Raw genomic sequence first — 27,882 nt, 5'->3', positions numbered from 1 at the left:
TACGAGACGACTTTATGACTGTTTTGTTCGAGGGCGCCCGTACATTTTTCTAATATTTTATCATATATATTTAGCATTTTTATTGTTAGATTATTAGTAATGTAAATTTATTTTTTAAATTCAAGTTACTTGTATTGAAGCATTATAGAATTTGTATTATATGCGACATTATTTAGTACCCTTATTTGGATTATTCGTATTCTAATATTTAAATTCAACGTGCCATAGAAAATTAAAGAAATATATCAAGAATTTTTCTAATAATTATTCCTAATATATTTTAAAAAAATATTCTTATAATATCTTAATAAAATGACGAAGAATTTATTACAACTAGCTAATTATCTAGTTTCATTTAAAATTTTAGCCAAAATTTCATTTTATTAAGAATTTTATTAACTTTATTCTATAATGTATAGGTATAGGCCTAAAGTAAATTAATCACCCAAGACATACTGAAGCTTCTTAAAAAATGTATAATTTAATAACATATTCCATTAATATGACGGTTAATTTTATTGTATTGTCTTATTATGTATTTGGTTCAAAATATTATTTTATTATCATATCATGTACTGTTACCTTGAAGAAGAAAATATTTTGATTTCGTATATACGCGTGTACATACCACGTGGCGAGAAATGAGCAACGAGAAGTTGTATTAGGAGTTGCTTAATTTTTGCATTAATTACAATCTACCACCGACTTAACTTACTTGATTTGCTCTCATATATAGTCTTAACTAATCACAGGCTGAAGCCCTAATAGTGATTCTTGAAGGCGATAAAGCTAAGTGAGCAACAAAAGTCGATCATTCAACGTACGTCAACAATTCCTTAATTAATTTACCCACATTTACTGCGATACATGATTGTAATCAACCCAAATACAAAACCCTAAATATTGCCGCATTAGTCTTTAACTCGTAAGCTAATACTCGATTAATTTTGGAGAATATCGATTGCAGATTGATCCTAGTTCCGTTAATAACTGTGGTGCGATGGATGATTTGTGGAGTGATTTTCCAGCATTGGACGAGGAGTTCCTCTTCAGCGACGAGTTCAAGAAGAGCGTTCGGGACGAACATGACCTGTTGCTGAGCGAAGAGTTTTCGTCGATTTCAGCCGATTATTCTTGCGTTACAAGCAACCCCAACGAGGATGAGAAGTCAACGCAAGGACGAGTAGGACCCGGGAAGTGTATGAAGAAGTTGTTGCTGTGGAAAGAGCGTTGCGATGCAGAGGATGAGGCGAAGAACAAGTCAACGGCGATGAAAGGGCAAGAACGACCCGGGAAGAGCTTGAAGGTGCTCTTGGAAAAGCTTCGCGAAGACGACAAAGACAAAGACAAAGTCAAATACAGGCATGACTGTGAAGGAAAGGATCGCAAAGGTTTTCAAGAACAAGAAAGTCGAGAACACCAAGGCCCACCGGCTCTTTTTCCCTCATTAGTTAGCTAATTATTTTTTTGGTATTGTTTGTTTCCATTCCATTGGATATATGGTTGTAATTGTAAATACAAACTGAATGTTAAATGCTGAGAGTTGAGCGGGTGCCAACCTAGTTGGGATGTGATCAACCTCTCATATATCATTCCTTTCTTGATCAATATCAATGAAGTATTATTTTCATTTCATTTTAATAAGCTGAAGTATTAAAAAAATTAAAGTATATGATGATTAAATAAATACCACCACGTAACTGTTCATAAGGTGAAGAAGGCCGCACGCACGGAAACCCTTTTTTTGTATAACTCCGCCACCAAGTCCAACATGATGAATATACATAGCCCCCGCTATTCATCCACGACCCGGTATGATTTGTTTTGACTCAATGAATGAACTAACGCAGCCAAAGATCGGTTGTGTTTGTGTTTGTTAATTGTAGTTGTATATGAGTCATTTGGGGGATTGATCTGTGTGAGAGACCAATCTTCTCTTCGCTCATTTTATTGATATAGAACGTAAGTAGTAGTAGTAGTAGACTAGTAGTACCATTAGTGTAACCTTGTCTTGAACAAAGTTGAACTGTTAAAATTTCAAGAATGTAGATACAACGAATGACTCAACGAATGAACTAACGCAGCCAAAGATCGGTTGTGTTTGACTTTATTTTTTATTATTTGCACGTTTTCGAACGTAAGTAGTAGTAGTACCATTAGTGTTTTTGCCTCCATTATTACTCTCCCAATCCCATCATTTTTACCATCTTATCATATACAATGCCGATACGTACTTTTCCTATATTTGTTTTATTTTAATATAAACAAATTCATACAGTTCGCAACGAAAGATAAACTACGCGAATACAAATAAAAATAAAATCTATATATTAATGGAAAGGAATGCAAAAACGTGGACGTACTTATCTAGTCTTCCCTTCTTGACCTTTGGACTATATAGCAAATATGTCTAATAGAAGTTATAGAACTAGACAGACAGCCTATATCTTCCCCGGACTAAATGCTTCCATGCAAAAAAAAAAAAGAAAAAGAAAAAAAGAGAGAGAGAGAAAAAAAAATATCCCTTGTCCACTCTCAAAGACCCACGCGAAAAACAACCACCTTTCAACTAAGACCACGTATCCATAGTGAATTTTTTTGAAAAAAATGATGGTCTCATCTACTTCATCGGATTTTTTTGACCACTTCTCTTCCCCGGCGTTTCACAACCCGATTTCCTCTCACCGTCAAGTTCCGGACCTCCCACCGCGAAAACATCCGCTACCTCAAAACCGTCGGCATAATCCGCCCCGACATCGACCCCAGAAACCTCCCCACCTCCGACGCCATCGCCGGAATCCTCGCCGCCGTCGAGTCCCTCAAGTCGAGCGGCTTCTCCGACCGCGACAGCCCCCGCCTCGCCGCCCACGCCCCCGACATTTTCCGTCCCACCGGCGGGCCCACCGTGGACGCCATCCTCGCCTTCCTGGGGGACGAGGTCACCACTGCCTCGCCGGAGGATTCACGGCAGATGATTCTGCGGTGCCCGGCGCTGATATTCTCCGACGTCGAGTACTGCCTCCGGCCGAGCCTGGAGTTGCTCCGGCGGGTCGGGGTGGCGGGGCTCGGGTCGCCCACGAGCCTGAACGCGCACCTTCTCAACACGCGGGTCGACAAGCTCGAGAGGAAGCTCCGGTTCCTGAGGGACGAGGCGGGGCTCTCAGGGGAGGAGGCCGAGCGGGCATGCGCTAGGGTTCCGGCGATATTCGGGTACAGCGTCGAGGGAGTCTTGCGGCACAAGTATGACTACTTGGTGTGGGAGATGGAGAGAGGGTCGGAGGAGCTGCTCAAGTTTCCGCAGTACTTTGGGTTCAGCTTGGGCAAGAGAATCGCGCCCAGGCACGAGCATCTCAAGAAGAGGAATGTCAAGATTCCTCTCAATCGAATGCTGATATGGGGTGACCAAAAGTTCTATGCCAAATGGAAATAATCAAATAATTACCGTAACCTACTTTTTTTTTTTAATTGAATATGGATAGTGTATTACAAAATAAAAACATCACTTTGTTACCGTCTGTTCCGAGAAAAAGTATACAACAAGATAAACTGCCTTTTCATAAAATTCATGGCAGGCTCTTAAACTGAGCATCGGCGAATTTGGGAATTTAAAAACAAGTGTCTATGCTTGGGGCAGGTTTGTCTTTCATCGCCTTTGCTCGATTCCCTTCGATCTCTTGTGTTTTGCACAAAAATCTGTAAGAGAACAAGATTACAAAAACTACATAAAAAAGCTATCTCCAAACGGTCACAAATATATCTCAGAACATCTAATGGTAGTTTTCTAACTGGAAAACAGGGTCATGGGGTTAATTAGAGTGTAATTGCACTGAATGCTTCATTCAACTTACGGTTGATTTGGGGGTTTAGATTCAATCTGTCTCACTACACAAAAAGCTTAGCCAATTGGGAAATAACATATTGTAAAAAAAGAAAGGAGAAGGAAAATAAGTTACCCCAACATTCAGTTTGTTTTGATTACGAGCTCGATATCAGTTCCGACTTCAGCGACTTTGGTGTCTTTGGAAGCTTTTGCTGCTTTAGCTATGCTTTGCACATCAAAGTCCAAAGCTAGTCTTTTGACTAGACCGTTCAGCATCTGTTTCAAAAACAAATATACAAATAAATAAGATAAGAGAAAACAAACGCGCCGAGCTTGTTCGGCACCGATTGATTAACATGTGATAATTATGCATGTGGTGAGAAACATACCAGTGATCCGATTGCAACCAAAGCACGGAATTTTGAATCAACTTCTAGATTTTCCTGCTCGGCAAGCTGCAGAAACGATATATTATCAAGTTATAATATTTAACCCAAGTCCAAAAAAACTGTAATAGCAAACGTAGCACAAATAAATTCAAGCTCAACATTATGGAAATATGAAGTTCCGTTTTCAACACAAAATATTTTGAAAGAGTGAATCATACCTCTATAGCAGCAGAAAGAACCTGAGACTGACCTTCTTCATCCTTCTTTTCAATCAACAGCACCGCATAGCTGGCACATTACGAAACATGGCTCCAATCATAAAAAGAGGAAGAACAAAATGCATAAAACCCTTTCGTTTCATCAGAAATAACCGACCCAGAGAATAAATAAATCAATAAATCAATAAATCAAAGAGATGGCTAGAGAAAAGTGCTCCCAAATAAATAAATTAATAAAATCATTGAAAAAAAGGCAAGTGTAAAGATTATGGAATCAAACCCCTATTTGATCCTTGTGGTTTTATGCAATTGTGTAGTCAAATTTTATACTTACTTCAATAGACAGGTTGAACCAGCTAACTGTACATGCTTATTTGTAGACGAAAGACAACCAGAGAAAGCATTAAGAACCTGCAATATCAAAAGTTGAAGAATTCCTTATACAGGGATATTGGGTAATCGTGGGAATGTAGATAACTGGAAATCTTCCTGTAAGAAAGTTTAGCAAACTCTCATTTTTTTACCTCGCCACGATGTCTTTGCAACCAGTGAAGATAGCAAGAACTCTTGAACAAATTTGTAACAAGACGAATGCTTGTCAGGAGGATCGCTGGTACTGAAATGTTTTCGGCCACCTTTCTTACGATATCGAGTAACACATCTAAACAAAAGACGCAGAAAGTCAACGATAGCAAATTACAGATATCAATTTTTATTTTTTTTGTTATATATTTGTAGAACGGAGTAAAGCGTCGGAGAAAATTTACCACGGAAAAATCTTTCAATGGAAAAATTAAGGCATGGGTATTTCTAATAGCAGTACCATTTGTATCCTTAGCGTGCTGAAGAAGTAGAGTAGCTCCTTCCGGATGAAGGACAGCAATCCTGAGAGTATCGATTACTGCAAATAGAAGACCACACAAGCCATAAAGTTAACTTCTAAATAAAAAAATAAAATAAAAATTCCGGAGAGGTCTAGCTCCAACCTGGAAATATCATTGCAAGTGGCCATGACTTTATCAGTCTCACCAATATAGCAACATCAGTATCTGCTAATTTGCTAGAATGATAATGTGACGTGTCCTTCAAAACTTTTACTAAAGAGGCCAATCTGGAAAGCTCAAGCTCTGATAGAGCCAAATGCTTGTTTTCCTGCAAAAAAAAAATCCAATCTTTTATCAGAACCTATGGATTGATATAAAGTACAACAGATTTGAAAGAAGAAAAAATTACAATATTTCTATGAGCATCTTGAGGTCTAGTTAAATCCCCATCTTACTTTTAAAGAAATCCACTGGCCTAGATACCATTTTTTTCCTTTGCAAAATATAAGGTGAAGGACAGTCTACATAGATAACCCGTTGCAGATAAAAACAAGGGATAAATATATAACAGAGAACACCTCTAAATTTAAAAGAAAATCCCTTCTATACGAAATACTTCAGAAAAAGAAAGAGACGCATAAACACCCAATCATGCTGGTAAACTGTAACTAACCACCTAAAATAATTGACCGCATATTCAGTTACATTAAGAACCTGCCTGATCAGAGTGCAGAGCAAAATTAAATTCTGTAATCTTCTTGAGAATTCCATCAAACGGAGCCACGTCGAAAACAAGCATTCCTTTCTGGAAAGATGTAGAATAAAAACGTTAGATGAATATAATTTTCTAGATAAATTGTTGTCTGTTACAACTAATAAATAATAATAGCAGAGAAACAAAGCAGTCTACACAGGTTTGCATTTTGGTCTGAACTAGATAGAACTAGGCTAATTTTTTTTGTACGGTGGTAACTGTAAATAACAATATTAATTTCAATTATTCAAATGAGTAATGGATTAATACAGAAAATGCATTGAACATACCTTGGGAATATGCTTGAAAGTTGGTACAGAAGCACTGGCTGCTAGATGTAAAAGAGTTAGACAGAGTGATTGCATGCTTGCAATTCATACATGACAGATTAAGCAAATCAGCTAGCGAAAAAAGACCTAACAGTACCGGACTTGTTGGAGTGGTCTCCAGGAACATAAGCGCCGGCTGAAAAATGAAAAACACAACCACATTAACCAACCAAAGACAAAAGGAGAAGTATCTTCAAGTTGTTCACGCAATTGACCAGAAGACACAATACTCACAGCCAGTGAAGGGATCACTGAAAGATGGATCAAAAGTGAACTCTTGTTGTTGTCCAGAATTTTGGAGGATGAACTCCACAATTTGTTGTCGGTAGGCGAGAGGTAGATTCTCCTTCAGTAGCCATTTGTCAGCAGTGTCGTACGGAGTGTCTGTTCAGTGAATTTGATTATTGCTCATTGTCTCAAAAACTGATTGTGCGGCCAATGTAACCGCACCGTACTAAAATATAAATCAAGATTTTTTATTATATAATTAATGCGAATTGTAGACAAACTCAACACCTATAAACAACTTGTGATTATAAACCTATATCTCGATAAAGCTAAATGAGAGACCACATGCTACAGCCCACAAAATGTTCATATGTTCGGCAAAATTTATTATTCAGTGCACTTTAGACCACAGAATCCTAACATCCCATTCGTAGCTTAAGAATTGAGATTCTCCAATATATAGACGTAAATGGATACTAAACTAAAAATGAAGAGTTGCAGCGGTTTAAAGAGGGCTAAAATATGGAAGAAGAGAAGAGAACAAGTAGTTACCTGATCTATTGTAAGGCAACTTGCGTATGGGCTCACCATCTCCAATATCAACATCAAAAACTGAAAGAAAAAGAGAAGATGAAGTTCTTTTTTGAAATCGATTTATAATTGATAATGTGTCTGATTTGAAATTTCAGAAATAAAGATGCTTACCGTAATCATATTCAATTCCATCAAGAACAGGACGTTTTGTGCTGTTGTCCGGTCCATCAACAATCTCTCCAATCTAGTTAACACAAAATCAATGACACGGATATAACACAAAGTAAATAAATGAAACTTGTTTGAAGAACTTGACGCAGAAAAGTGATATGTTCATTTTCTAAAATGTTTCCAGTCAAACACAAATAAAGCAGCATATAGTTTTTTGTGGATACAAGTACAAGAAAATATGCTAACAGTTGCAACCAGCAAATGAAAACTTGCAAAATACAGAAATGGATGATTTCAGAGCCACATGAAAACAAGAGCATAACAAAACGCTTGATATAGACAATGCAAAATATAAAAGATAATTACTTTATCCCACTTTTGTTCTCTCAAATTCCAAGCATATGCCACACCGTTGTCCCCTTCTCTAACAACTTTTGTCTGACCATCACTGGAGCCTGTATATCATAATGTTTGAACACGTGAATAATAATCAACGAGTTCAAGAACAATGAAGTTAATACGAATCCATGAACACACGAGGCTACATTAAGTTATGGTAGCCTGAATTGCTTTTGGAAGTTATATGAACATAAATTGTTATTCGTAACCTCATCTATAATCTTAAGACTATCACTAAAAAAATTACAATGAGTAACCTTTTGATCAGTACAGCATTCTAAGCTCAATGTTGCCAGAAAATGAAAAATTAAAACTATCAGTATTACCTGGAATTTGCAAAGCATCGAGTCCGGGTAGATCTTCCAGTTTTAGTCCTCCAACTTTCTTTCTGAAAAAAAGCCACAAAGTGAAAACCAGACAGCTAAAAAAGAGGAAGTAAAGGCTCAAGAGAAGTCTTATTTGAGGGGGCAGTTGATATTCAATGAAAGGCAACGAAAAAAATTATGAGGCGTGGATTTTGTTTGAGAGAGAATGCAGGCAAGCCATGACAGTAGATTGATATGACAAAACCAAAATCTCGGACAATATTAGGCTAGTAGATTAATAACTCAAACTGGTAGATAAGCTTTGAATCGTACCGGCTCAATTTGTATTGAGAAAGCAGCGATGCATATGACTCGAGATCTACTGGATCAGCAATCTTATCATGATTCGTTGTCCAAACACGTGCAACTCCATCTGAACACGCTGTCACAATATCCCCATTTTCCAAGAATTTGGCATCCCAAACACAGCCGGGGTGTTCTATGCTTTGAACGCATACCCCATCTGAACAATTTGATTAAAACTCAAGGTTATAAACTAAAATGACATTCATGTTGCAAGCATTAAAAAATTTGGACAAAACTAATGCCCTGTGAAGTAAAACTAATACCGGAGCACCCAAATGCACAAAAGTTATACTAATGATTAATGAATATCTCGGGCGCTTTGAAAGTTATACACTGCCTATTTTAAATTGATGAGACTAGAAAAGATTAAAAGCCAAACAGTTTTTTTTTTCTATTAGCACTATGCTTTTCGCCTCAGCTTCATCCAAACAAAACTATATAAAATCCATCAGATCCAAACTTATAGGTCTTCATAAGCTTTCTATTCTAATGACAACCAAAGAATTGTAAGTCTAGGAGTAAAATAAATAACATACATTTGATAAATCATATAACTGTGAGAAATAAGCACATAAACTGGAAACAGGAGAGAAATTTAGAAACTATCCCTTCAGTGCAAAATGACTATGAGGTTGAGATAGAAAGCTTTTACCTTTCCATATCTTTGCAAAACGATCTTCACTACCACTGACTATAAGGCCAGACTCGTGTGAATCAACTGAATAGATAATGGATGTATGACCAACCATATCCAATAATACTTCACCCGTCAAAGCCCATAACCTAATGGAACTGCATCATTGTCACCATATAAAGCTTGAGTTGTTATGAAAACATTGTATTAACATCATTAGGGATGCACTTCGCACCAAAAGAAAAAGTTCGAAAGCTGAGAAAAGTAAGAAATTCTAACCCATCATGTGATGCTGAAAGAATTCCAATATCAGACATCACTGCCAATCCTCGGACAGTGTCTGCAACCACATACATGTATACTTTCAGATGACAATTTATTTCAGACAACAGAGTAAAATATGGTTTACATTTATTGAGGGAGCCCAAAAAGTGTAATCTAATCAATGCACTTCCATAAAATGAGTCAAACATCAGTGTGATGAGCTCGGTGTCTTTCACTAAAATGCCAGCAATAAAATTTTGTTTAAACCTAATATATGTACTACGTGGAAATGTTCGAAACTAAAATTAAACAACCGAACCTGAATGCCCCGCCAAGGTACGTGTGCATGCCTTGCCTTTCCAAATGTTAATAGTCGTATCGCTTGAACCTAAAATTGAACATAAGAATGACGAGGATGTATAGCTTCAACAACTCCAATGGATGTTCTTATAACTTATACCCTTAAAGAAATTAGCAATACATTGTTGAAAGTTTAAAACTACTAATTATATGATAATTACCTGAGGCAAGCTCGCCTGAAGGTAACTTGATAACTGCTTGGATAGGTGATTTGTGACCTTCCCAGGATTCAACAACTTGACCTTTTCTCCACCGTTTTAGAGTACTATTTCAAATACAATAAAGAGATTACAGGTTTGTGAATTCCAATCAAATGAAACACCCCCAAAAAAAAAATCATATAAAATCAAAAACAGATTCGCCCATTTTACAGATGAGGCAATGCCATTCTCCAGGCTTAAAAAAGCGAGAACTTTGAGAAGACAGACTAGCAGTATGCTTGCAATGACTCCAACAAAAACTCACAAGCATAAGATACTATTGTTATATTTACTAATAAAAGAATCTAAGCCTACAACGAGTTTTCCTTCATCTACCAAAACTCGTAACAACTTGAAGCCAAGATTCTCATGCCGAAATCAAATCTTTAACACAATGCATCACTGCAACTTATCATCAGAATATACCACTATGTTACAAAACACTACTGTTTCTTCTTCCCAATTTACTCCCCTTTCATTCCTCCATATGTCAAATTTGCATCAAATGAACCTCAACCAAAACAAGGTAATAAAAAATATTTCATAAACGCCGGGAATCAAACAGAAAACTCACCAATCAACAGACGAGGACACAATGTCGCCGCCGTCCACAGCAACGCCGGTGACCTGAAGCTGGTGCCCCTTCAGCGTCTGCACCGGGTCGCCGGTCCTGAGGTCCCAAACCATGACCAGCGTGTCCATTCCGCCGGAGACGATCCCGCCGGCCGGCATATCCTCTGTGGGCGAAATCCAAGCCACCGGACCAACGAAACTCGTGTGGCCAAACAGGATCTTGGCGGCGGAGTAGCGCCGCGCGTCGGAGGCGTCCGGCGTCCAAAGCCGCACCGTCCGATCTCGCGACGATGTCGCGATTCCGACATCGCCACAGACGCAGATTCCTCTAACCTGGAGATTTTAGGTCACTCGATTAGGTTTAGTGAGAATTGATACAAATGCAGAGAGAGAGAGAGACTCACGTCGTCTTCGTGGCCGTGAAGCTGGCAGCGCAACTGGTATTCGGTAAAATCGATGTCCATGAGAGAAGAGGCTTTTAGAACAACAAAATTATTCAAGAAAGAAGACGAAGACGGAGAAGAAAAAGTGAAAGAAACGAATGAATGTGGACTCAGGTATGGTCTAAAGTGTAATATGGGTTTTTTCAGGGACTGATATGTAAATGGAAGAAAGAAAAAAGGAAACCCAAAAGAAGAAAAGGTTTGCTTGGTCAACAAGCTTTCTATTAATAAAGCCCAATATAATGACAAATTTGGTTATTTTCTTTAAAATTTACCTCCTACAATAATTTCTCTCATGGCACAAACCCAAAGAATCTTCTAAAAAAAAATCTCATAATCAATCAAAATCATAATTTGGACAATTATTAATAAATTCAAGAGAGATAATATATTGTCTTCTTTTTTAAATTCAAGAGAGATAATATATTGTCTTCTTTTTTAAATTCAAGAGAGATAATATATTGTCATCTTTTTTTTCTCTATTTGTTTTCAATGAATCTTACGGCAACAAATTTAAACTTGTTTGACGATTTATTGATATATATATATATATATATATATATATATATATATATAAACAATGTCAACAAATGACATAATTTGGTGACATATATGTCAACAAATGACACGATTTGTTGACATAATTTTCATGTTTTATCATATTCATTTGTATGTTTCACGAAGCCCGAGTAGCAAGCTTTCATCGGACTTGCATTGTATAAGTTATTTTTAATTCATGTAATTTAAAAAAAAAAGCAATTTTGAGAGATTCAGTTTGTGAATGATTAAAAAAAATGACACACTTTGTTGACATATATGTCAATAAACGACACGATTTGTTGATATATATGTCAACAAATTTTGATTTATTTGATGATTTATTGACATTATCTCCACAGATGACATGATTTGTTGACATATATCTTATCAAATGACATAATATGTTGACATTGATGAGATTCGCACCTTTAAAGTATTTCATCAAAGCGTGATACTAGTAATTATAGTATGAATAACACGAACATATATCTAAGAATTCATATTTCTATAGCTAATTACATTCACATCTACATGTTTGAAGAAGAATTCTAACTTGCTTTATTCCAAAAATATTCCAAAACAAATTCTAAGCATGCTTTTTTTCTAATACAAGTCAATGTTTCCCCAATGTGAATAGAGAAGTTAGATGCAAACTTGGTTAGATGAAAAGGGATCAGCTATGTAAAAAACGTACTGGAGTCTAAAGCATAAACTAGTGGTGAAAAATATGAAGACTGAAGTAATATCTGTCTACATACTCTTACAAATTTAATACCAAGTCAATTCACAAGTTTCATATTTCAATTGTTTGTAGATGCTTTAAATTATCTAATTTTCACATACATTGCCAAACTATTTTTACAAGTAATTTGCAGTCCATTAGAAATTTAATTCAATAAAGCAACAAAAAAAATTATTCACCAATTTGTGAATGAACCAAAACCAAATTGAGTTAAAGACCCAAAATGCTGACAAAGTAAGAAAAATAAAAATAGAGCTGAGGTGAGTAGTTGATCAAACCCTGTAATGTATAAACTTTTGTAACCGCTCGACTTGTGAATTTGAATAAAATGGACGAGTTTTAATTCAAATTCTTGTTGCATATGAGACGTCCTTAAATTTTAAATATCTTGGAAAATAATAATATTTAAGGTCGATGAAATTTCGGAATGAGAATATTCGAGTAATCCAATATTATTATTCGAAACATACTCGGAGATTTAAAAATCTCAAGAGTAAAAATAAATTCCGGAATCCCTTAGATATATTCAAGATAACGGGAAATAATAATAATTTTCTCGGTTATTTTTCAAGATTATTTTTAATTAATTAAGGACAAGATTGTGAGGTTTTATTTTAAAAGGACTTATGTGCAACATTTTGAAGGACGAGATTGAAAGAAAAAGAGGAAAAAGGGGTCGTTTTAAGAGAATCGTGTCTAAGCTTGAGTGGACCGCTTGTACCGCGTGGCGTAACGTGAGAGTGCCACATAGCTTCTATATTCCACTCTCCTTCTCTCTTTCTCGGCCACATCACCTCCCTCACTCTCTTTCTTTCTCTCATTCTCGTTCTCTCTCTCTTCTCTCCATCTTCTTCCTCTCACCGCTCGGCCAAAAGAACCAGGAAAAGGAAAAAAAAAAAAACAACACCGAGCTCCATCTTCACCGTCACCAAGCCTCATCATCACCGCCATCCTCTCTCACTCTTCTCCTTCCTTTCTTCTTTGCGCGCCATCAAGCCATCGAGCCACGTCGCCGCGCGTCCACGCCGAGGAAGCACTCCGCCGCGAGCTCGCCGTGAACCACCGGGACGTTGGAGCAAGGGGAAATCACCGGGAAGAGGACGAGGAAGTAGTGGAAGCAAGGGATTTCGCTGATTAAGGTGAGGATTTCTTCTCTTTGGTTTGGATTCAAAGCTAGGGTTCATAGCTTGTGAAATTGGGGGTTTTGAATCCGAGTCGAAATCAGTGGAATTGATGTGTTTTAATTGGTTGTGGGACTTGATTAAAGATGTTCCTAACTCGGATTTGAGCATTGTTATGAATTTTCTTGGTTTTGGTATGAAATTTGGCCGAAAATGTGAAAAACTAGGTTTTGTTTGGGGCTTTTGATTTCTGCGAGTTATGTGATGATTCTGAGACGTTCTAAACCTGTTTAAAGCTTGAGTTTTGGTTGATAATGGCTGTTTGGAATTCTGTTGAATTTTTGGACGAATTTTCATTGGGATTGCTCTTGGCCGTGTGAATCTTTAAGGTTTGTTTTCAGATTTACGATGAATTGTTGTTATCTGAGGCTGTTAGGATAAATCTGAGAACCTATATACCTTGGGTTGAGTAGTTGCTTGACCGTGGGTTTGTTTTGAGGTTTTGAAATTGTTTAGTTTGGTTGTGTGTTTTGGCCGTGAGCTATTTTGGGTCATGTGAGGTGTTGAGACTGTTTTGTGGATTGATTATGAGCATCGGTTTGATATGTTTGTGATCGTTGTTGTGTTAGGACGTTTTCGGTTAGTTGGATTCGGGTTGAGTTCGCTTGAATTGGTTTTGGGTTCGGGTTGTAAGTTATGAAAACGGGATTTGGATTTTGGAAGTTTATTAGAGTTGGAATTAAGATGTTAACTCGTTATGGGATTCCAGGTTTGTATTACAGATCTTGACGGACGAACGGGAACCAGACGAGTCAAGAGCGACGAGATCAGTTTCTGAAGATATCAAGTGAAAGAGTTATCGAAATAAAGCTCGATTAACTCGTGAGTTTTAAATCGCTTATAGCGTTTAAATACTCTTAGATATGTACTTTCAGTATTTAAATAAATAATTTATAATTATTTATTTAATGATGTTTTTGAATTTAATTTAATTATTCGTTTGGAATTCTCGGTTATTTTGATTTCGGATTATTTGATTTATTTAAGACTCATGATTACTCGTTGAACTTTATTTCGTATCATTCTCGATACGAGAATACGTGAGTCTTGAATAAACTTCCGAAGAACCGGGGAATAATAAATTAAATTCTCGAATTCCGAACCAACTCTAATCCCGACAACGAACCCTATCCTCTTTAAGTAAACTTGAATCCAATAACTAACGGATATTCAACTCCGGATGCTAATTCTTTCGACGTTTCGACAAGAGCCAAGTGCCTCGAAGAACGTGCGAAGCAAGACATCTACGGGAATCGTCGAGCCGTCTGTCGAACAATTCCAGGTAAGTGAGGAGACATAAGTCAACTACTTACCAAGGGTATAACCCTGTTTGTTTGTGCATTTGCTTGCTAGTAAACAAGAGTAGGTAAAAGCCTAAAATGAATAAACTCGAAAGTTAAGGCTTCGGCCACTCTTGCTTGAAAACTTAGTTCGGGTACGCCCGTTAGGTTCAAACGCTAACTTGAACCAGCCACGTTTGCTCTGTGTATAGTTAGACTCTCTTCTAACTCTAGGAAGTAGGTTAGAATCGAGAGGACGGAAGAGCGATAGACTCTCAAATTCGATCGAGAGTAGAGAGTTCGGAAGTCACATTTCGAGCTTTCAACTTAAAACACTTAACGAGCTTCAAAGGGAAACAATAATTTCTTTCGGGGTTTATCCCGTTACGCTCTTCCGTATATAAGTTTAGCGTGTACGCTGCTAGCTGCAGGGTACCCAAATTTTAATTAACTCGTGTCGGTGGTACCCACAAGTCAACGACTTGTGTTTGTGGCAGACCTAGGTGGTCTGTATGGCGTTGAGTACTCAAAACTGGGGAGAACCCAACAGTAACGGGCAGTCGCCACGAGCGAACCCGATGGTAAAGGGCAGTCGCCTCGAGCGAACCCAACGATAACGGGCAGTCGCCACGAGCGAACCCGATGGTAATGGGCAGTCGCCTAGAGTGAACCCATTCAGCAATGAGCAGTCGCCTCGAGTGAACTCATTGTCGTGCCAAGGGGGCACACATGCGCCGACGTCAGATGAAGATGGTACCACTAGTGGATCCCAGACAATCTTAAAACACCCAAGCCGCCGTAAGACTGCTGCTCGAGGTCTGAGGCTGGCTTATTGTCGTTGTGGAGATCGTAGCAGAAGAGGATGTACGATCTTGCAGAACGACAAGTGAATAGATAGAGTGTGATATCACGCGTCAGTCATGCTCTATTGTTATGTTCTAGCGATATCTAGCAATCATTCTGCATTCTTGTGTTTTTGTTTGCACGTCACATGGCATTAGTCGTTTTACTTTATAGATAGACTCCCACTTACTGAGTCAATCGACTCATAGTTTTATGACCCTTGGTAATGTAGATAAGGGAAAAGCTGGTAAGCGGGAAACGAGATTGAAGACCGAGATCGAGCGCGTATTGCCTTGACCTATGGGCTATGGGGTTTCTTAATCGGGGGTTAGTGTCTTCTGTTAAAACGTTCCGGAACATATTTGTATAGGAGTCGCTATAAGACTCTAAGTTATAAAAGCGAAAAATTTCCCTGAATTTTCGCAAACTATTTTATTATGTTTAATATATGTGTTTATATTATGAGTTATGTACAGATTTGAGTTGATCGGTCGCGGTTCGTGGGCGAGCTATCGCTTGCGGGTCGTGACAAACCCCAACCCTCGAGAAAATCGAAAGCCCTCCTAATCGAACCTACGTCGCCGATGAAGTTCATATGGACCTCCGTGAATGCGACTCTCCTCGAGAAATCGGATTTGTATCGTTCGACGATGCAGTTTATGTAGTACATGTAAATCATAGGGCCTTTCCACGGAGACCTTGAGTCTAAAAACTCCGGCAAGAATCGGACCTCGCATATGTGCTCTTCCACTCGGACCCCAATAGTCGCACCTAATAGTTTATTAGGTGCGACATTAGGTGCGACAAAGTCGCACCTAATATCCCGTCGCTAAAGGCATTAGGTGCGACATGTCACACCTAATAGTCACACCCTTAGGTGCGACATTTTCGAGTGCGACAATGTCGCACCTAATACGTTTTTTTAATTAAAAAAAAAATTACAAAACTGGACGGCGGGGCAGCGGCTGGACGACGACGTGCAGCGGGGCGGGACGGGGGCTGGATGCGGGACGTGCAGCGGGGCAGGACGGCGACGGTGGGGCGGAGCAGCGGGAGGCACGGCGGCGGGGAGGGACGGCGACGGCGGTAGGGATGGACGGCGGCGGCTGACTTGCAGAGAAAGTGTGAGACGGTGAAAGAGAGAGAGAGTGTGTGTGTGAGAGAGAGAGACGGTGACAGAGAGAGACGTACCGGGGAGGGACGGCGGCGAGGAGCAGAGAGAGAGACAGATCGAGTGAGAGAGAAAGTGAGCGAGAATGAGTGAAAATGAAGGAAGTTTGGGTTTAAAAACTCTAATTCATATTGGGTGCGATACTGTCGCACTAATAATCATATTGGGTGCGACATTGTAAAAAAAATCGGCGGGATTCGGCTGAAAAGTTTAAATTTGAAACCCATTGGGTGCGACATTTGTCACACCTAAAGGTATTAGGTGCGACAATGTCGCACCGAATAGCACTAAACATTAGCGAAATTTTTAGTCATCCGGATGAGTATCCGGTGCGACATGTCGCACCTAATATTGGCTTAGGTGCGACTTTTAGGTGCGACATGTCGCACCTAATACCCTTCCGCACCCAATATGCTAATTTGTAGTAGTGTTCGCCAAACGAGAACCATCATATGGATAGAAAGAATGCGGAACAAGGGCTTGTGAACTATTTGAGGGAAATGAAAATGATGACTTACGAGCATAACTTGGTACGTGGATGATGGGGACGGCAGGTTCAGAGCTCGGCGATGGTTTCGGCAAGTGGGTAAGAGGTGGTACGTATCACAGCGGCCGGAGTTTCAGGTGGTAGTTTTGCCTTCGGGCGGATACGATCAGAAGCCCACTCCCAGTGAGTCATGCTGTCACGTAGCGCCGTCGTCGAGAGAGACATCACCACTGCTTTAAGAATTCCTGACCCTCTGCCACCAAGAGTACGGGGGATAATCTGGATGCGACTGGACTCTGGCGACGGTGCTGAGAGGTTGTGGTGAACAGTACTCGTCGTTGTAAGAGGAAGATCCTTCGTAATATGTAAATGAAGAGTACTCCAGGTCTTGAGGAGTAAGGCATGCCGATCTAAAGTTGTTGAACAACTCATCAATGTCATTGTTAGACGTAAATGACATGACATCATTCTCACTTCATTGATGCGTCCGTAACCTGAATTGAGGCTGTTAGTTTACATTATGAATATGAAATTGTCCATTCAATTGAAGTCAAATATAAAGACTAAGACTACATCCAAAATTTAGAGAAATACTTTTTATTTCAAATGAGTTTTAAGTCTTGTCTGTGCATCTAACTCTAAGTTTATGTCTATTGTCTAGTAATAAACTTGTTAACTAAATTTTAGGGGACTCTAATATGGCTTCTTATGAATTAATAATGTGTGTTCTTTCTCTAAAGTTGTTTAGTTGAAGAATTCATCTCAAGATAGAATCTATATTTTCAACTAAACAGTCATTATTTTATAATACCCTTTATGTTTCTAAAAAAACAATATTATTTGTTTTATATTTTAAGATCTTATGAGTCTCCTTAAATATTCTCAAATATTCTTCCTAAAATTCGTTCATTAGATTCGTGGCATATTTCGTAATTTTAGGCGGATATGATCCTTAGTTTTTTATAGCCTTGTTCAGCAGCAGGTACTACCGTCCAACAGTGGTAACCGACTGCTCAAGCGTTCAAACTTCAAACAAACATCAAATTTTTCGACATTGTTTCCGATTTTCAAGGTAATTCCTTTTTTTTTCTTCCCTTTTTCTTTTGTCGATACTTTTCCGTGCCCTTAAAAACATGGCCTCAAGCTATTTGATCTTTATTCACTCACTACATTCTCAGCAACTATACAACACTCGAGTTAATTACTCTCTTTTTTTTGTTTGTTTGGGAAAAATACCCTTTTATTTCTTCCCGGTATTGTTTGGCATTGATATTTCAGATGTGCTTTGTGGAGAAAAAAAAAGTAATGAAAAAAAATGAGTCGGATCTATATATTGTAAAAATGATACCCTTCTTGCTAATCAATCAGAATCAAGTAATTGACTATGAAGCCAAAGCTCATTTCTTTTACGATTTTTACGAATGAGCTGATGGGTTTTGCAGTAGATTGATTGAAAAGAATTTGGTAGATGATGATCAAGATAAATTGTGAGATTTCTTTTCATTTTTATCCCTTATTGTTGGAATTGGTATTCATACTTGTCCACATTTTGCAATATTGGTCTTTTCACTGTAAAATTGGAGATAGAAGATAGAGAATCCAAGTAGTTCTCCAGTTTTATATTAATAAATCAAATACAAACAGCATTGAGTCTCTCTCTAATGCTCTTTTCCAGGTGTATACATATATATGTAGAGAAAGAAAGAGATAGAGAACCCGTGTCAATAGAAATGCTGCGAGGTTCTTGATCATTCGAACAATGGAAGCAAAAAACCCTTCTCAGACGACCGACGAAACCAACCGCGCCGCTCTGACTCCGCTCAGGATAATCCGGGGCGTCCTGTGCTTGGTCGTCCTCGTCTCCACGGCGTTCATGATGTTAGTCTACATCGGGTTCGCAACCGCGGTCGTAACCCGATTCCTCAGCACCCGACAGAGCCGGAGAGCGACCTCGTTCTTCTTCGGGTCGTGGATCGCTCTGTGGCCGTTCCTCTTCGAGAAGATCAACGGAACCCGAGTCGTGTTCTCCGGCGAAGCCCTCGGGAACGGGGACGAAGATGGGCGGGTTTTGCTGATAGCGAATCACGGGACTGAGGTGGATTGGATGTACCTGTGGGACTTGGCGCTGCGAAAAGGGATGGTGGGTTATATCAAGTACGTCTTGAAGAGCAGCCTCATGAAGCTTCCGTTGTTCGGTTGGTCGTTTCAGGTCATGGAGTTCGTTCCCGTCGCGAGGAAGTGGGAGATCGACGAGCCTGTGATGAAAGCGATGGTTTCGTCTTTTCGGGACCCGAGGGACCCGCTCTGGCTCTCCCTTTTCCCCGAAGGCACCGACTTCACGTAAATATGAAATCTTTTTTTACATCACTCTCTCACTCAAATAGTAGTTTTTTACACTCTTAACCTCTATGATTGTGAATAAAAAGTTGAATTTGTGTATACTTTATGCAGAGAGCAGAAGTGCATTCGTAGCCAGAAATATGCGGAGCAAAACGGCCTTCCTGTCTTAAACCATGTCTTGCTCCCGAAAACAAAGGGCTTCTTTCTCTGTTTGGATAGCCTCAGAGCAACTCTCGATTCAGGTTTCTTATGCCTATCTTTTATTTATATTGTAATTACATATCAATCAGAGTATGCTACTCATGATAAGTAAATAGTTTGTTGCTTGTTTATAGTCTGAAATGCATCTTTAATCTTATCAGTGAGAGTAGTAAGTTTACAAATAGAGTTTGAGAATGATTATTTAGGGGAAATGAATTATTACCGGGTCTCTTGAATGCATAAAGGTGCACCTTTTAACATTGAGAAATTGACCCATTTGCCACCAATTTCATAACATTTTCCCACTTTCTACAAAAAGACTAATTTGTCCCAAAATGCCACCATCTATGTCAACAATGTTGACATCTATTTTTGTCCTTCACTATTAGATGTCAACATTGTTGACATATCGGTGGCATTTTGGGCCAAATTAGTCTTTTGGTGAAAAGTGGGAAAATGTTATAAAATTGGTGACAAATGGGACAATTTCACTTTAACCTTTTAAGGTGCATCTTTATTTTTTATTTATTATTTATTTTTTTTTATTTTTTTTTTTTTTATACTGTTTTTTCAATCCCTACGTCTCATTAATCTTGCATCTTCCATCGATGTATCAAAGAATTTCGAGGGTTCTTATTGTCAATAACTCGGGATAATATTTAATCGAATCAAATCTCTTCTTTGATATGTGAACTTGGTTTGTGTGTGTGTGTGTAGTTTACAACATAACTATCGCATACAAGCATTGCTTGCCGACTTTCATGGACAATGTCTACGGCGTAGCTCCTTCAGAAGTCCACATTCACGTCCGGCGCGTTTCGCTCGACTCGATCCCGGTCTCCGAGGAAGAAGTCAACGCCTGGCTGGTCAACGCTTTCCGTCTCAAGGACCAAATGCTCTCCGATTTCCGCTCCCGGGGTCGGTTCCCCGACCAAGGAACCGAGGATCATCTCTCCACTGCCAAGTGCCTGGTGAATTTCGCGGCGGTGATTCTCATGACCGGTATTTTCACATACTTTACTTTTTTCTCCTCGGTATGGTTTAAGATTTACGTGCCTTTGGTTTGCGTGTATTTCTCGGTAGCCGCGCGTTTCAACATAAGACCCGTTCCAATCGTCGATCTAGTCAAAGCTCGGCTCAAACGAAAATCTTCCTAAGGTCATTATTTAACTAATTTATTCAATTTTTATATGCTAGTGACACTGATCATGTACTCGACTCTGGATATTCATGTCCGCAATAAAATGGTTATTGAATCGATTAAAAAGTTCATGCTTACTGCTAGCTAGGTGACTATTGATGAATTATGTTACTTGAATGCCAAGGCAATGATATATTTGTGGAACGACGTGTCGTTTCTCTTGCCAGAGAACTCATATAAACCGACTCACTTTTGCAACCTATGTATTTATATTTTTTGTTTTAAGATTTATTTTAGGACTTGAAGGAAAAGTGTTGTGATCGCTAGAATGGAATTGCTTAACCAAATTTTTTGGTGTATGGAATCCAATAACCAAATTCCTAATGTGTTCCAACTACTTCTTGTTATCTGTATCTTTATTTTATTTTTTTTCGTTTTGCTTCAACAAATTGTGTTTGAAAGAGTTTGATGATTAAAAATTAAACAAAGAATCCAAATGATTGCGAAAGCAAACTGTGATGACATCAAGCAGTTTGCGTAATTCCCCTTAAGTGGTCAATAAGTTGTGAAGAAGTCACAGCAAAATGAATTGGTACCACGAAATAGGCTAATCACTTTCTTTTTTCTCTCTCTCTCTTTTTTTTTTTTTTTTGGCTGTTGCTTTCTTCTCTCGTATTTCGCTCAGCAAATCCTCTCCGACTACCACACAGAAAGCTTGACCATTTCAAGAAATCACTTGACGTAAAAGACTCAGTCTAGTTCTACACTTTAATTTGTTCTCTTATTGTTCTTGCTTTGGTCATAACTCATGATAAACTCTTCTTACCCAAGCCCATCATGAGGAGTCTAATTTATCTTTATTCAATTATTCCATGCTCTTGGCCGAATTATTGGCCAGATTGTTCCTCTCTCTCTCTCTCCATGTAGACCTGAATTTTGTTTCCTTCCAATTTCCACCTAAAAATTGGGCTTGTGTTGAACTAACACGTGCAATATTAAGTGATTATTTTACCTAAGAACTGATTGACAGTGAAACCAAACCTTAATAGAAATAATTTTAGAGGAAACGTCAAAATCAGCTCGTCATTGCAACGCCTTTCAGATTTTCCCAATTGATTACTCAGTAATTCACCAACAAACCACTGCAATTTGCATGTAAAAATAATATATACAAAAAAAAAATCCTAAATTTTAAAATTGTACATTGAATTAAAAAAAAAGTATTAAACTACAAAGTCTATCACAGTTTACAACAACACGAATTACTATACTTGTAAATAATTATCATAATTTACCAAAGAAATTGAATGGATCATCAATGGCCGTTAGGGTTTTTGATGATCCTCTGCAGAACGACGGTCCTGGCTCGCCGGATGTCCCTGCTACAGACATCGGCCTGAGCTCCGAGCTCGTCCACGACCTTCATGAACACTCCGAGATGCTTCCTTACCTCTTCGATCCCAACCCTCACGGCCTCCTCTCCCGCCTCATCGGAGCCGTCGATTGCGAACTCGGCGCTCTTCACCAGCCGTTCGATCTCCGTCTCGAGGCGATCAATCAGGACTCGAATCCCGTCCAGATCCTTGATCGCCACGTAAGTCCCGACCTGCATCGATCCGATCACCTCTCTCTGACCTTTCAGCGCGTCGTCGTACTTCCTCCACAACGAGTCCACCCACTTCCCGACGGAGCCTACCGGAACCGCCGCCGCCGCCGCCAACGCCGCCGCGACCGGAGGAGCCGCCACGGCGGCGGCGACCACGGAGCAGATCAGAACCGCGGCGAAAGTGGCGACGAAGATCATGCTCGAAACCTTTCTCCAAGCTCGGATCCGGCGAAGCTTCCGGTCGAGGCGGCTCTTCCGGCCGCTGAGCCGCTCCAGCATCGCGACCTGGTGGCCGTACACATCGCGGAAGAGATCGAAGAACTCGGCGGTGAACGGATCTCCGGCGTCGCGGAATCGCCGGAGCTCCTCCAGAGTCCTGGCGGATCGGCTGGCCGGAGACGACGACGACGACGATCCTCCGCCGTCGAACTCGCGGAGCGCGACGAGGACGAGGAGCTGGGAGTCTCTGGCGCGCTTGAGGCAGCGGTCCAGGGCGGCGCAGAAATCTAGGGTTCGGAGGCTGTTCTCGAAGTAGTCCTCGACGAGCTCGAAGAGCTCTTGGCTTTTCCAGATGTCTTTCTTGCACTGCAAGATAACTTTCACGACCTCCTGGTTCATGTCGAGGAGGCACTCGGTGACCTCCTTGAGAGACTCGAACGAGAGAGCTCGAACCTCCACGCCCACGGCCAGGGTGTTGATCACCTGGTGAGTCCGAGCTTGGAGCGCTGTGTCGAACGATTGGAGGTCCGAGTCCAGCTTCAGAGCCGCCTCGTATGAGCTCAGCTCCGCTGAGTATTGCTGTGCGTTGATTGTCGTCGTCGTCGTTGTCGTCGTTGTGGTCGCCGAAGAAGAAGTACCGGCATTGTGATGCGATTTCTTGCTCATATGGCTTCCCATGGTTTAGCCTTCGAAATACTCCAGATCTAAACCCAGAACCGTTTCAAAGTTTTTTGTTTTTTTTGTCGAAATGTCTTCAGACTATAAGATCATCACAGTAATCAAGAAAAATGAAAACGACTCGAACTTTATCTGCTCTCTGTTTTTGTTTTTGGTTTCTAGTTGCTTATTTGAGAATCACCGCTGAATCAGATGAATTTTTTTTTTTCCCCCTTTTTGTGTTGTGTTTCTGTGTTTGGAGAAGTGAAAGCGATGAGGGAAAATTGGTTTAATTTTTTTTTTTTGTAGGTATTTGTTTATATAGGGAGAGAGATTTTGTAAATAAGCTTGAAGAAAAGAAACTCCTAAATTCCAAGAAAATGTGTGTGCTTTTTCGTTTTTCCTTTTTTTTTCTTTTTCTATTTTTTATGTGTGTTGGAGAGCTAGAGATTATATTTTGAGATTATATTTTTTTGGGGGGAATTAGACTATTAGCTTGCACGCATGAGGCAATGGAGTGAGATGGATATGGACATGGAAAATCCAGGAAGCAATCTATCCCTCTCTCTCTCTCTCTCTCTCTCTCTCGATTAATGCTTTGTGACTTTGTCTCTCTAAAAAATAATTTAATAATCATTTGACGCGCAACACAACCGTAAGCGGAGAGATTTTAGTGAGAAGACATTAAATCAGCGGAGAGAGCTTGGGCTTAAAGACTTGGTTTTATGTTTTTATGGTTAGTGGCGGTAACTAAAATAACAATAGTAATGATGACACGAACCTGAAAAGTCTTTAATTTCGTTAAAGACAAAAGTCTCTTTGCGAAGTTTTAAATTAAAGGAGGAGATACAATTATAGATAATGACCAAAGAACCCCTTTGTGAGTTGTGAGTTGTGACCTTCTGTATGTTTGGTTTGGTTGTCTTTTTCACCAAGAAAATGATAGTGTATCTTTGTGGTCTTTAGAAGAGAAATTTGGGAATTATGAAGTCACTTTTTCTTTTTCCTATAAATTCTTCCTCGTATACGACTCAACAAAGTGAAATAAAATATAATTATAAATAAAGTATCAGATGCAATTTGCAATTTGCCGTCTATTGAGAAGGAAATGGAGTCCACAATTTTATTTTATATATTTATTTATTTACATAGTGGAGAACGTAAATACACAATTTAGTACATTGGACATTAAAATATAAATAACAAAGATAATTTTTAAACTCCACATTGTGAAATAATTTTACTTTGTGAGATTTGAATTCATAGCCCATAGCCCTGCACAAGAGAAAGACCCATATAAAAAGATACATCGACCAACCTATTTTAAGATCTTTCAGAAAAATTCATTTTTCTTTGTTGGATTACGTTTGCTCATATGTGACGATATTACATACATGATCAAACTAATAGAATGACACGAGGGTCGACATGATCACATATCAACGCAAATCAGCCATTTATTTTACTTGGCATTTTATCCATTGAGGGCCTTTATCCGAATAACTTGTTTGCTCTACTCTTGAAAAGTCATTTATGTTTCATAGTTTTTATTGTTGGTTTGTAGGTCTGTGTTTGAAATTTAAATTTTTAACTCTTGTACATACTTGGTCGCAATCGGTTGGAATTCATGTCCCACTAATCTTGAGTTTCTTTTCATTCTAATTATTATGGTTTTTTTTTAAGAAACAATAAGATAGAGTTAAATAGTATATTTAAATAATAATGAAAATAGTCCAAATTCCGTCTACATCTTCATATATATGAGCCATATTTTAATTTGAACTATTTTCTTAATTTTTAAATAAATCAACTAAAATTATAAAATAGGAACTTTTTTATAACATATAATTATCTTATCCATTTAAAAAAATATATGTATAGTACAAAAAAAAAATGCCATAAGAAATAGGAACCAACCAAGGTCTCACACTCCCATTCTCTAGAAAGACTGATCATGCAAGTAAACGAAAATCCATGGATACATACACGTATAAGCGTTCCTTATTTTTCTGAAACAATATACACGTATATAGGTATAGCGTTAGATATTCGCATTTAATGAAGAAATATAAATATTTATGAAACAAATAAATCTGCGTTTGGCTAAATTGCTGCCTTATGGCAGACAGCACCGCCATTCGATGGCTTTCCCTTTTATCCTCTTACTCCGGTGTGAACGCGCTGTATTTTTGCTGCTGCCGTCCTCCTAGCTGGCACGCTAACAAATCAGCACGTGCAATTAACTACACGCGTCGCTACGGAATTGGTTGAGACTTCAAACAGATTTTACTTAATTTCCACGATACGTCAGAGAAACACGAGATCCTTTCCCCTCTCGAGCTCCGGCCTCCTGATCCTCTGTGTTTGTTGCTTCTTTTCAAGTTGATGATACTTCTTTGGTGAGGAAAAATAGAAAGAAATTGATAATACTATACTTTTGAGTGTCTCAAAATATAATTAGTAATATGCATATATATACATATATATTTTGTTCATATTATTGACTCAAACTCATGCCTCACCGATCACATGATAATATAAATGAAAAATAAATAATTTTTTTTTTCATTTGGTTGACATATCTAGTTATTCATATATGATTACTGGTGAAGTAGATATGACTATTTTTTAATCCGATGTGCTAACAAATTTCGCATAACTATTAAACAATTTTAGAATATAGAAGAGTTAAACATTAATTATGTTTTATTTTAATGATTTTTTTAAACGAAATATATATTATTGATGATATTGATAAAGAGCAAAATATAGAAAATTCGCAGCGAAGATAAACTCTTACAATATAGTTGAAACTGTTCAGGAAAATAGCATGAAATAATCTATAATAAAGATAACTAAAAACTTTTGAGAGATAAACAAAACCAGAAATGACGAGATGCATCTGGGATTGCTCACTCGCTCTCTAAAGAGGAGAACTAATAATAGGGCAGACTATGACGTGGTCCATTGATCAAAATGACATGTCTTCAGGATGTATAGAAAAAAGCCTAGCTGAGTATCTCGAGCAGGAAGGTGAAAAATGGCTAACCCATCTCGTATCTTAAGCGAATCGAGAGAATGAGCTCTCCATTGATGGAACTCCTAATTCCGCCATGGATGCACGGGAAAAGAAACGAAATGCGCAACCGAGTAAGGAGAGGAAAATAAACCTTGAATCGGTTTGAGATTTTGCAGCGTCGAGGTTTCTTAATTCGTCATTGAAGAGACGATAATCAAGAAATTATGATGACATGGGAATGGAATCGAAATGCACAACCGAGAAAGGAGAGGAAAATAAACATTGGATCGTCGAGATTTTGCATTTATGATGGCAATGACATTGGTCTTTGTATTGTTTTTGGCATCGTCACCGATGACACGTGGCACCAGCAAGCCGAGCAAGAAATTATGCGGAATGAGTAGGTCGTGCCTCGTGTCATGTCTGCCATGTGTGAGCGGGCCAAAGCCCACTCTGACTCTGGGATCCGAGTGTTGTGCGGACATAAGAGGCGCGGACATTCCGTGCCTCTGCCGTTTCAAGGGCTCCAATTTCTTGTCATCCTACGAAATCAACACCGACCTTTCCGTGGACCTCCCTCGCACATGCGGCCTCGGACCCGCTTTCGGCTATATATCACTAATATTAATAATAATGATCGTCATAAATTAGTTTATCAATGATATGTTTTGAGTGATTTTTTTGTGAGTTTATTATTGTGAGTTTTGTTTATTTTTAAATTATTTCATGGTGTGTTTTGTGTTTGATTTAGTTTTTATAAATCAAATGATAGATTGTTTACTTTTTTTTTTTACTTTATATTATTTTATTTATAGATAAAAGGGTTTATATATATACTTCGTTACTTTGGTTAATCATGATTGTAGCATTGCAGTCTAAAGATACACATCCTTGCAATCTCCAATAGTAGCTGTATATAGCATACAATCTAGATTCTAGAAGACCAAAGCAAGAAATTACTATCCACAAACAACAAGAAATTCTTCAAAAAAAAAAAAAAAAACAACAAGAAACAAAATGATGGTTGATTTTGTGGTAGCTAGCTTGGTCTAGCGGTAATCCCACACTCACCTCGACGGAGAGGTCATGAGTTCAAGCTCCCATGGGATGCAGAAATGCATACCCCCTAGAATTTATTCTAATAAGTATATAATCTTGGCCAATAGTGCCACCTACTATGTAATCTTGGTCGATAGTGCCACCTGCGCTTTGCACTGCTAATATATCATGTAATCTTGGTCGATAGTGCCCCTACTAAAAAAAATGATGGCACAAATGAATGGCTTCTAAATAATCATATCTTATCGAATAAATATTATAGATAGAGCATGGTCACTAATACATTATTCATTTAGACTCATTTTCTTATGAGATTTGTAAACAACTAGCCAGTTGAGGAGAGGAGATTTAAAATAATAGCCTGACTATTAGTTTATTAGGAAAATAGCCCAAATTATTTTGAGTTTCCAAAATTATCCTTTACCCCCAATTTTATTTACAATTCCTCTTCTTCTTCTTCTTCTTCTACGCATATCACTCTCTCTCTCTCACCCATCTTCAATTATCACATCCACACCACCTTTTCCCATTCATTTCCCCTAAAATATTTCTCACGCACTGAGAAACCCATTTGGTATTGGGTTC

The 27,882-nt window shown here is 38.6% G+C and overlaps 4 protein-coding genes and 1 long non-coding RNA gene across 8 annotated transcripts; 3 read left to right on the top strand and 2 right to left on the bottom strand.

Moving 5' to 3' along the window:
* The first annotated feature begins 1,000 nt into the window (after window positions 1-1,000).
* On the top strand, window positions 1,001-3,562 carry LOC149387673 (transcription termination factor MTEF1, chloroplastic-like). The gene is made up of 2 exons (XM_089622214.1): window positions 1,001-1,391; window positions 2,667-3,562. The coding sequence occupies exons 1-2, from the start codon at window positions 1,001-1,003 to the stop codon at window positions 3,428-3,430; spliced, it is 1,155 nt and encodes a 384-aa protein (XP_089478340.1). The 3' UTR covers window positions 3,431-3,562.
* On the bottom strand, window positions 3,428-10,882 carry LOC149387672 (uncharacterized). Its single transcript, XM_089623385.1, has 23 exons — window positions 10,773-10,882; window positions 10,370-10,701; window positions 9,757-9,860; window positions 9,555-9,623; window positions 9,251-9,311; window positions 8,990-9,129; window positions 8,305-8,494; window positions 7,993-8,054; window positions 7,634-7,722; window positions 7,268-7,340; window positions 7,115-7,174; window positions 6,569-6,718; window positions 6,432-6,470; window positions 6,296-6,333; window positions 5,970-6,056; window positions 5,414-5,579; window positions 5,251-5,328; window positions 4,952-5,088; window positions 4,762-4,838; window positions 4,428-4,497; window positions 4,210-4,275; window positions 3,954-4,096; window positions 3,428-3,693 (listed from the first exon to the last, which is right to left on the bottom strand). Exons 1-22 carry the CDS (start codon window positions 10,830-10,832, stop codon window positions 3,962-3,964), a joined length of 2,283 nt encoding a protein of 760 aa, XP_089479511.1. The 5' UTR covers window positions 10,833-10,882; the 3' UTR covers window positions 3,428-3,693; window positions 3,954-3,961.
* Window positions 10,883-12,979: 2,097 nt separating this feature from the next.
* Window positions 12,980-14,230, top strand: LOC149387671 (uncharacterized). The gene is made up of 2 exons (XR_016300849.1): window positions 12,980-13,232; window positions 13,984-14,230. It is a non-coding gene; the product is annotated as an uncharacterized LOC149387671 (long non-coding RNA).
* Window positions 14,231-18,021: 3,791 nt separating this feature from the next.
* Window positions 18,022-21,109, top strand: LOC149387670 (putative 1-acyl-sn-glycerol-3-phosphate acyltransferase 5). 4 transcript variants are annotated; one of them, XM_089624269.1, is made up of 5 exons: window positions 18,035-18,127; window positions 18,731-19,195; window positions 19,265-19,395; window positions 19,507-19,637; window positions 20,314-21,109. In XM_089624269.1, the coding sequence occupies exons 2-5, from the start codon at window positions 18,815-18,817 to the stop codon at window positions 20,751-20,753; spliced, it is 1,083 nt and encodes a 360-aa protein (XP_089480395.1). In that variant the 5' UTR covers window positions 18,035-18,127; window positions 18,731-18,814; the 3' UTR covers window positions 20,754-21,109. The 4 variants fall into 4 exon arrangements, with proteins under 4 accessions (XP_089480394.1, XP_089480395.1, XP_089480396.1 ...); XM_089624270.1 differs by having other exon boundaries at window positions 18,731-19,395; window positions 20,340-20,598; window positions 20,699-21,109; XM_089624271.1 differs by having other exon boundaries at window positions 18,731-19,395; window positions 20,314-20,598; window positions 20,699-21,109.
* Window positions 21,110-21,650: 541 nt separating this feature from the next.
* LOC149387669 (UPF0496 protein At4g34320-like) lies at window positions 21,651-23,940 on the bottom strand. Its single transcript, XM_089624655.1, has 2 exons — window positions 22,033-23,940; window positions 21,651-21,879 (listed from the first exon to the last, which is right to left on the bottom strand). Exon 1 carries the CDS (start codon window positions 23,238-23,240, stop codon window positions 22,053-22,055), a length of 1,188 nt encoding a protein of 395 aa, XP_089480781.1. The 5' UTR covers window positions 23,241-23,940; the 3' UTR covers window positions 21,651-21,879; window positions 22,033-22,052.
* Window positions 23,941-27,882: the final 3,942 nt, after the last annotated feature.

The sequence above is a fragment of the Urtica dioica genome, chromosome 8, assembly GCF_054948205.1.
Source record: "Urtica dioica subsp. dioica isolate 48M chromosome 8, U.dioica_male_clone48M_v1_H2, whole genome shotgun sequence".
In the NCBI taxonomy this organism is placed as follows: domain Eukaryota; kingdom Viridiplantae; phylum Streptophyta; class Magnoliopsida; order Rosales; family Urticaceae; genus Urtica; species Urtica dioica.
Note: the sequence above shows the minus strand (reverse complement) of the source record. Positions and strands in the feature narration are given on the sequence as shown.

Coding starts and splice junctions, on each gene's coding strand:
- LOC149387669 (XM_089624655.1), bottom strand. CDS start 23,240: ATGGGAAGCCATATGAGCAAGAAATCGCATCACAATGCCGGTACTTCT.
- LOC149387673 (XM_089622214.1), top strand. CDS start 1,001: ATGGATGATTTGTGGAGTGATTTTCCAGCATTGGACGAGGAGTTCCTC. Junction 1,392..2,666: donor TGAAGGAAAGGATCGCAAAG/GTTTTCAAGAAC, acceptor CCCGGCGTTTCA/CAACCCGATTTCCTCTCACC.
- LOC149387672 (XM_089623385.1), bottom strand. CDS start 10,832: ATGGACATCGATTTTACCGAATACCAGTTGCGCTGCCAGCTTCACGGC. Junction 7,341..7,633: donor GAGAACAAAAGTGGGATAAA/GTAATTATCTTT, acceptor TGTGTTAACTAG/ATTGGAGAGATTGTTGATGG. Junction 6,471..6,568: donor CAGTGATCCCTTCACTGGCT/GTGAGTATTGTG, acceptor TTCATTTTTCAG/CCGGCGCTTATGTTCCTGGA.
- LOC149387670 (XM_089624268.1), top strand. CDS start 18,815: ATGGAAGCAAAAAACCCTTCTCAGACGACCGACGAAACCAACCGCGCC. Junction 19,396..19,506: donor CCCGAAGGCACCGACTTCAC/GTAAATATGAAA, acceptor TACTTTATGCAG/AGAGCAGAAGTGCATTCGTA. Junction 19,638..20,313: donor CAGAGCAACTCTCGATTCAG/GTTTCTTATGCC, acceptor GTGTGTGTGTAG/TTTACAACATAACTATCGCA.